The 9,583-nt window shown below is 44.8% G+C and overlaps 1 protein-coding gene across 1 annotated transcript; it reads left to right on the top strand.

Moving 5' to 3' along the window:
- The first annotated feature begins 370 nt into the window (after positions 1-370).
- On the top strand, positions 371-3,605 carry LOC119168676 (neprilysin-11). Its single transcript, XM_075865309.1, has 2 exons — positions 371-489; positions 1,337-3,605. Exon 2 carries the CDS (start codon positions 1,466-1,468, stop codon positions 3,395-3,397), a length of 1,932 nt encoding a protein of 643 aa, XP_075721424.1. The 5' UTR covers positions 371-489; positions 1,337-1,465; the 3' UTR covers positions 3,398-3,605.
- Positions 3,606-9,583: the final 5,978 nt, after the last annotated feature.

The raw sequence follows: 9,583 nt of genomic DNA, 5'->3' as shown, positions 1-9,583 counted from the left end.
ATGTGATATGTTGTGTTCTGCGGTGCCACTTATATGATGCATACTCGGCATAAGCCTTCCATTTTGAGTCTTGCTTCTTTGGTACCTCCGCTGTTTCACTATGCGATCAACCCCTTTTCGAGGTCCATCTCAAACCGATGGTTGGGGTCTCCACTGCAATGTATACGGGATGTACTTGCAAATCATTTCGGTGTAAGTGCTAACTAACATAGTCAATAGCCTACGCGTGCAAGCTACGGCAAACTTGAAGACAGCCTCAACCCGAAATATACCGTGGAAAATAGAGTAATTTCAGTTAGGCATTAACCTTTATCTATATAAGAAGCGCATACTTGCTCAGCGAATTCTGCATACGAAAAGGTCGCCCTAATGCTTTTCGAATCACTCATATTCTAGGTGACACTGACGACAGACAGGTCTCAGGACATACACACGATATCCAAGCTTTCAAAACGAAAACCATCTAAGTCACATATAACCGCAAACAAGGTAAGACTCCTTTGCATTTAAATGCTGACGGCAACGGGTTCACCACGCGAACATAGCAAACTACGTTTCAGTCTGTGATCAACTGCTTTTATTTCCACGTTGAATTCACCTGCTTGTAAAGAACGTGAGTGCTCAAATAGTGTTTTGGCGGGTGACCTTACTTGAAATAAAGTATCGCCCACGAAATGCGCGCTCTGTGCTAAAATCTATTGATTCATCTCGTGGAGTTACTTGTCCCGAAATACTGAGCTGGGCGTCTTAACAATGTTTATCACTGACCAAGCTGCAACAGATAACTAGATAAAAAATATGAACGACTGAGCTGCTCCTGACATTTAAGCTGTTTAAGGCGGCCCTAACTTAGGCAACTCAAAGGAAAAATCACTGCATCTACCCAGAGTGAGTGATGATGACTGGGCGCACCGGTGGGGTTGTTTGTTGTTACCGTCAATCGCCCGTGACATTGCCCACGCACGCATGTAATAGAGTGACAGTTACATACACACGCTGTACAGTTATATACAATGTTAGGGACAGGCTAGTGGAAACGCTAGACCATCTGCGAGTGGGGCAGGAGAAGTTGCCCGGGCACCAGACTAACTCAACAGTTATATGTAATGTTTATTGATCATAAACGGTGTGTCGTATTGAGTTCTGTATTTCATTTTGCGTTCATTATCAATTTTGGTGCGTGAGACGCCGAGCCAATTGTTCTTCTGTCGGATCTACCCTGAAGTTGGCAAGGACGTCATATCGCGCAGTTTGAGAACGTTTAATAACTTCTTTTCGTGTTGCTGTAAGACAGCGAGCTCTTCCGCAAACTAAACCAAACCATTTGCACTCGCAGGGGACTGAACTTAGCACCGCGGAGACACCAAGAACCAGACGCCAACACGAAATTGCCACGGCGATCGCCACAATTGGGCTGCTGGTGGTCATCGGCGCTCTTCTGGCAGCCTACTTCTACACAACAGGCATGAAGCGCAAAAAAGTGGTGACGTGCGTGACCGAGGACTGCGTCGCCTTTGGCCAAGAACTGAGCGCAGCCATCAACAAGGCGGCCGACCCGTGCCACGACTTCCACGCGTACGTCTGTGGCACATGGGACGACCCCAATCGTCAGGTGTCCACCGAGGACCAAATGAGAACCGCAGCCTTGAATATGGCGATCAGGGAGGTAAGAGAGGACAAATCGCATGTCGGGAGAGCGGCGCAGTTCTTTGAGAGTTGCAACAGGGCCGCTACTGATACCATGGAGAACCTGAGGCTGTTCACGGAGCTCCGCGCATCTCTCGGGCTGACCTGGCCCGAGCACAGTACACCAGATGTGAAGCATCCGCTGGACATCATGGTCGACTTGGCGCTGAACTGGCAGATGAACTTCCTGTTCGATATAACCACCACCTTCGTTCGAGGATCTCCAACGCTGCTCGTCCTACGAGGTCGTCTGGACGCTGTTTGGGAGCAGGACCTGCGTAACCCTAGGACGCCCGAGCAGTACGACATTTACTTGAGCGATTACTTTGAAATACTCGGTGTACGCCGTTCCCGAATCCACATCAAAACGGCCGATCTGGTCCAAATTCAAAATAGCATCGTCGAAGCCAAGATCGACTTCCTCTACGACACTCCTCAACAAGACTGGTTACGTGTAGGCGACCTCGACGATAAGACGCCGACGTTCTCGACAGGCTCCTGGCTAAACGCCCTCGCTAAGCATGACAAACAGTTCAACTGGACCCGCGACAGCCCTGTGATCGTCGAGGACATCAAGATACTAGAAACCACGGCAAGATTGCTGAAGAATTTGACTCGTGAAAACTTCGTCGTAGCGTTGTCGTGGATATTCATTCAGACCCACCTCTGGGCTGTCGTCGGTACACCATCGCTAAGATTTCGTGGCTCATCCTCGGAAGTGCAAACCATGAAGGAGCACGGCTGCATGACGTACGTCGAATCCCTTCTCGGTCTGTCCATCGTGGCCAAACTGATGAGTGATCGCTACGGTTACCTCGAGAGCCGGCACCATGCTGTCAGCTTTCTGGGCAGGATGAACGAGAACATCAAGAGTCTAGTCAACAACCTTCCATGGATGGACGAATCCAGCAAGCAGATGGCGTATTCAAAGCTGGACAGAATGAACCGCGTCGTCATGCCACATAACAGCTTTTTCGTTCGAAAGGAACGCGAGGCACTGTACAGCGTGTTTCCGGACATGAAGGGCAGGACCTTTATGACGAACCTGTTGGGTGCTTCAAGAGTTTACCAGCGCCTCCGCAACCACGAACGCTTTCAGGACGTGTACAGCGTTCGCACGTTTCCACGTTTCGGCCGGGCGTTTTATTTGTACTCGCCCAACTCAATGACATTGGCGATCGGCGACCTGAACCCACCGCTCTTCTATTACAACGCCACGTTGGCCATCAGGTACGGTGCACTGGGCTCAATAGCGGGGCAACAGATTGCCAAGACGTTAGACGAAACAGGCGTCACGATAGACGTCGATGGCGTGCGCGGAGCATGGCTGAAGCCCGCTGCCGCCGCAGTGCATGCCGAGAAGTCCGACTGCGACGTCCGCACTACGACCGATCGCTCCAAGTGGCGTCCGCTGCGAGTGTTTCCCGCCGTGGCTGGCCTGGAGGTCGCTTACGCGAGCTTTAGTGCGGCCGTGACGAGGGACTACCTCGCCGTAGAAGACTTCCGGATTCTTCACCTCGAGCAGTTCACGGACAAGCAGATATTTTTCCTCGCGTTCTGCTATTCGCAGTGCTCGAAGCGACCGCAGACGAGAGGCGACGAGTGCAATGTACCGGCCAAGAATTCGCACCTTTTCGCAGAAGCATTCCACTGCTCCTCGAAGAGCCCCATGAATCCACCTGAGAAGTGCCAGTTTTTTGAACCGTCATGAAGTCCGCCTGCCTTTGTTTTTTATCTTTTTCAGTGCATGTTTTCACGATATATTTATTTTGACGAGACCAACAGCCATATTAAGAACAGTGTGCATGTCCGCCCACATAGGAATGAGAGCACATGTATATACGGTGCACCTGAAATTGAAAGCAGAGTCGGTTCTATTGTCAATCTTTTTAAGCGGCTAAAGATTGTTTAAAAATAAAAAAGACATTTCAGGAGTGCAGAAACGATTATATTGCTACATGCATGCATATTGACATTCTCTGCGACTATGCGCGTGTGTGGCACCGAGATCGCAGCTGGTTAAAGTGACAGCTAGCCGTGTTCGTTAGCCGCGAAAGCTGAGGCAGAACTCATCGGGTTTTGGCCATTTCGAAGCGGCGGCATTTATTTTTCATGAGGTCGACTGTAGTAACGTTGGTGTGCACAAGCGGGTTGAAAGCGCCGTCCGCGATGGCATTTGAGTATATGGCCCACACACTCCGTCATTCGCCCATCCACTTTCCGGCACAACGCGAGCACGTCATGTATGTACGAGACACGACTCGGTTGATGACCGCACACGGGTGGCAATTGCTTTTCGCACGGCAATTCGACGACCGGACAGGTCGCCAAAGATGTCTCATTGACGTTCCTTACTATACACTTGAGGTGCATACAAGTAAAAAATTACATTGACGAGCTGATTCGATGGTTAGGGTCCCATCGGTGAGTCTGGCCAACACGCTCGTACATTTGGAGCCAGTAGTCTACGTCATAGCAAGGTTGGGCGGAAAACGTACCGGGATGAAAAGGGGGGGGGGGCGGTAGGGCATCGTAAGGTACGTAGTGGCCGCTGGCACCTCAAGTGGAGACGGTTGTCATTGGAATCTACGGCCGGAGGCTGAACAGTGCCGCCGCTGCGAAGCTTCGTGGCGAGAACGGGGAATGTTCCACCTGCACCAAATATTGTGACGTGAAAAGAAGACGCCGTGTCGACGAGGCTGTAGATAAGATATATTTCAAACCAGCAGTTTTCAATTGCTTGATTGATGATTGCCCCTTTAATACAGGCGCTAACCACCGTAGGGGATCGGCCATGAAACGAGTAGTGCTTTGCTTTATAAAAAAATTGTTCATAATTTGAAAATGTTAAGCAATAGATAGTTTTAACATCAATTGTTGAAGTATTTCACAAAAAATGACATATATTTGTAATGAATATGCTTGACTTTGATTACCCTTGAATTCAATTCATTTTATATAATAAAAAAGAGCATTTTTTCATTATGTTTGATTTCTATGAACCTAGCTACCATTCAATCCGTCTCGCCTCTCGCAGGGAATCGCATATACCGGGTCTCGCAAACGCTGCTGTGGTAGCACCAAACGACACGAGACCCGGAAGGGATAAATTGAATCTCAACCTTCGAAGTGGTTTGTCTGGAAGTCTTTTCCTCCGATTGGTGAATAATCTGCACGTTATGAAGAAATGATCTAGAGATTCACTCTCATTGCAATGGAGGCGTCAATGTGACTGCACCAGACCTGACCAAAGTGGGTAAAAGTTTAGTAGGGAGACTGATGTCTTGGCTCTTGTGGAGGAGCATCATGTTTTTAACGACGATTGAGGTGAGCGAACTGAAAAGCTGGCAAGGCAGACTTAGCGAAGTAGTCCATAGTGCCAAATTTTGCAAATCGCGCCGCAGTTACAAACGGCAACGTCGGCAAAGTAGACATCGTAGGACTACTATGTGGTGTGATGCAAGTGCAAGTTCATCCGCATATTCGTTAAGAAGTATACATTTGTGCCCTGGTGCCCACTCCAAGCGAATTATACGTATATGTCCTGGAATAAGAGAATACAATGCTTCTAAAGAACTTTAAAAATTTCATGCAGTTAATGAGGAATAGACGGATAGGCTGCCTGTCAGAAACACGGCTCCTGATATTGATTGGAGTAAGTTTCGTAAAGCTAAAATAACTGAAAGTAATTCCACTTGATAAGTACGCGTAAAGTCGGGCAAGAAAGGAAAATAGGAGGAAAAGAACGGCAAGGAGGTTGACCAGTCTATAAGCAGCCGGTTTGCTACCCTGCGCATGGAAGAGGCAGATGAAAGATAGAGAGGAGAGAGGGAGGAGAAATAAACGCAGCAATTAAGCAGCACACGTGCGCACACTTGCCGGGTAAACGAATTGAAAAAGACTATATCCAGAGATAATGATGCGATTCCCACCACTGCCTTTTCTTCACGAACTGAAGCATCAGTTGCTATGGATGAAAACGTATTTATTTATTTATTTACATGAAATTTTCTGTGGAGAAGCTCCAAGTAGTCGGAGATGCTTGGCTTGCGGTGGGGGGGGGGGGGGGGGGCTTAGTTTAGGGCTCCGCTTGCAGCAGCCGCTCTGCGGGTCCGGTTGATCAGACTCAACTGATCTTCCAGGTTCTCGCTGGCCAGCAGCTCCTCACATCGCTCCGCTGTTGGATTTTGTACTGGTTGTAAGGCTGTAATGGCCTGACACTCCCACGTGACGTGGTACAGAGTGGCTTTAGCGGCAGCCGTTTCTAAGCTAGACAAATGGTCTTCTTTAAGTATCTGCTGGGCAAATGGTTGCAATTCTTAAGAAATATGTCGTCAAATTCTGGTATAGTTGTTAGTACAGATCTGCTCATGATTATTACTTCACGGAGCTGCACTAGCAATGTTTCCGATTGTATCTGAGTGTAAATGAACAATAGGGGCACCGTAATCTTGACCACTGATGATCGAACTATTGCATCAGTTGATAGATAAAAATGTACTACGGTCTCCTCAAAGGCGATTCATATATCTTCTGTTTATTCGGGCAGAACTTGTGGCCACGCAAAATGAAAGCAAGACACTGGCACTGATAGCGGCGAACAGAGCGTCGGCTGTCAATCAACTAAAAAGCAGCGAAGCGTGTCGGCATTTATCAACTTGCCATCGAATATTCTAGCGTTATCGCTAGCGGTGACGTAGGTTCCCGAATAATCTGTGACGTTCTCGAAGTGGGCGTAATCTTAGCAAAACTATCTACTAAAGCCTCGAAGCTTCTCGAACATCGTAGGCGCGGTTTGCGGTGAACGTAGTGATAACAAAACTTGAGGAAAGGAATGTGGAAATATCAAACGAAACGTCTTTGAAAAAGCAATAACTTCAACTCTGTCAGTAATAGTAACACACGTGACTTCATCATGCCTGACACACTTATTAACCGCTTGCGTCAATTTTCTGTGATTTGCTGTCATGCAGACGATGGGCGGACAATCTACAATGCAAACTACAATCACACGTAATAATTAACTGAAGATACGTTTAAAATTCTGCGAGCACACTCTGTATTACCGGTTATTTATTATTCACAAGAAGTGCTTTATTTCAAACTGAATATATATATATATATATATATATATATATATATATATATATATATATATATATATATATATATATATATATATATATATATATATATATATATATATATATATATATAACTTCGGTTGCCGCAAGGTTATAAATATGAAAGTAGATGCGCTTTCACATAACAACTGTTTATTGTGCCGACGTTTCGACAGGAACCCTGTCTTTTTCAAGGCATAATTGCCTTGAAAAAGACAGGGTTCCTGTCGAAACGTCGGCACAATAAACAGTTGTTATGTGAAAGCGCATCTACTTTCATATATATATATATATATATATATATATATATATATATATATATATATATATATATATATATATATATATATATATATATATATATATATATATATAGATATATATATATATATATATATATATATATATATATATATATATATATATATATATATATACATATATATATATCATCATTATTTATTTTTCCCTTAAAGGCCCCTCTCGGGGTATTACATAAGGGGGGGGGGGAGGTTACATAAAGAGTTACAAAACATATCGGATCACAATGCTGAAACATAACACATAGAAATGCAGACTTATTTAAAAGCACAAAAAAATGTTACAATTAGAATCAGGCATATAAAGGCGAAAAGAAAGAACAGTGTAAAAGAATTTTACAGCGTAAGATGATCAGTGAGCAACTGCTTAAACGCAATAGGGTTTCGCTCAACGACAACACAGTCTGGCAAAGTGTTCCATTCTGCAATGGCTGTTGGCAAAAAAGATTGATTAAAAGAATACGTAGAACCGTGCAAACGCTGGACGCTGGACGAGTTAAAAAGGCGACGAGATGTACGGCTTGGCGGGATAAAGAGTTCACCGTGAAGATGTGGGAAGTTATAGTAAAGCCTATGGAACAAGCACAGCCCTGCAATCTTCCGACGGAACGACAATGACTCGAGTCCCAATGATGACTTTATGGCACTGATGCTTTCATCACGGCCGTACCTAGAAGAGATGAATCTGGCCGCATGGTGCTGTATAGATTCTAAAGTGTTAATGAGGTATGCTTGATGAGGGCTCCAAATAGCTGAGGCATATTCAAGCTTACTTCGTATAAATGTTTCATAAGCCAGTTTTCGCGTGGATGAGGGACACAAGGAAAGGAAACGTCTGATGTAACCAAGTGATTTAGTAGTGTCGGCTGCTAATTTGGTGATATGATCGGACCATGTCAATTTTTTGTTTATTGTGACACCAAGATAACGATAAGTTTCGACGAGGGACAAAGCTATCTAGTTTAAGGAATACGTGTAATTACTGTTGGAGCGCTTACGGGATATCTGCATAACTTTACATTTCGAAATATTGAGTTTCAATAATGAATTGGAACGCCAGGATTCGATTTGATGTAAGTCGCTTTGAATGATTTCATGGTCAGTTCGGTGTGCGATGCGACGATAAAGAACGCAGTCATCTGCAAAAAGTCGAATAGAAGATGAAATGCCATTAGGAAGGTCGTTTACGAAGATGAGAAAGAGCAGAGGACCAAGAACGGATCCCTGTGGTACTCCAGAAATCACGTTAGTAGTGGCTGAACAGTGATTACCGGCAACCGTGTATTGGAGACGATTGGTCAGGAAGCATCGGATCCATGACAACGCTAGGGGGTCCAGCTGTAGGCATGAGAGCTTGGCCAGAAGTCGCTGGTGGGGGACACAGTCAAAAGCTTTCGCAAAATCAAGATAAATGACGTTAGTTTGAAAGGATGAGTCTAAGTTTAAGTGAAGTTCAGTAACAAATTCAAAGAGCTGAGTATCACATGATAGGTTAGGCCGAAAACCATGTTGATTGGGGAAAAAGAAGGAATGATTACCTAGATGACATGCCATTTTTGAGTATATTATATGTTCTAGGAGTTTGCAGGCCATGCTTGTAAGAGAAATGGGACGATAGTTGGAGGGATCCGAGCGGCTGCCAGACTTGTATACAGGTACTACTTTATTAATTTTCCAGTCCGTCGGAAGTGAACTGTCAGTGATTGACTGCGTGAAAATTATTTCTAATATAGAACTGGAGAACACTTTCGTGCCTTTTAGTATTTTGGCTGTAATACCATCATGTCCTGGGGCACTAGAAATCTTCATTTTTTCAATGAGCTTCAAGATTCCTTGAGAAGTAATGATTATAGGAGGCATATCGGAAAGAGAAAGGTTGGGCGGATCAAAGTCGTTTAGCGTGGGTTCATTAGTGAAAACAGATGAAAAGTACGAGTTGATTACATCTGATCGCTCATCAATTGGTACATTGGAACCATCAGGGTAACTCAAAGAAATGTTATTGGAGCTTTTACTAGGTGTGAGGATTTTCCAGAATTTTTTAGGGTTGACACGCATAATGGTCTGCACGTCGTGGTGGAAGAACTTTTTGGATTGCCTCAAAGCAGAAGTATATTGACGCAGACTAGTAAAATACTTTTCCCACTTTGAGGAAGTTACCGATTGCTTCGCATCGCGGAAAAGACGCTTTTTTTTTCTCTAACAACCTCTTTAGTGAGTTTGAAAACCAGGGTTTTCCCAGGTCACCGCGAATGCGTACAAGGGGTACATGTAACTCTACAAGCGATGTTAACTTATTCTTAAATAACAGCCAATTATCGTCTACTGAACGAAGTGAAGCAGACCGACGGAAGTAATCAAGGAACTCACTTAATTCTGAGTTTATTTTTGTGAAATTGGCTTTGTTGTAATCCCTGATGTGTTTTATTGAGCGCTGTCGTACAGGACGTGGGA

The sequence above is a fragment of the Rhipicephalus microplus genome, chromosome 6, assembly GCF_043290135.1.
Source record: "Rhipicephalus microplus isolate Deutch F79 chromosome 6, USDA_Rmic, whole genome shotgun sequence".
Classification (NCBI taxonomy): Eukaryota; Metazoa; Arthropoda; class Arachnida; order Ixodida; family Ixodidae; genus Rhipicephalus; species Rhipicephalus microplus.
Note: the sequence above shows the minus strand (reverse complement) of the source record. Positions and strands in the feature narration are given on the sequence as shown.

Coding starts and splice junctions, on each gene's coding strand:
- LOC119168676 (XM_075865309.1), top strand. CDS start 1,466: ATGAAGCGCAAAAAAGTGGTGACGTGCGTGACCGAGGACTGCGTCGCC.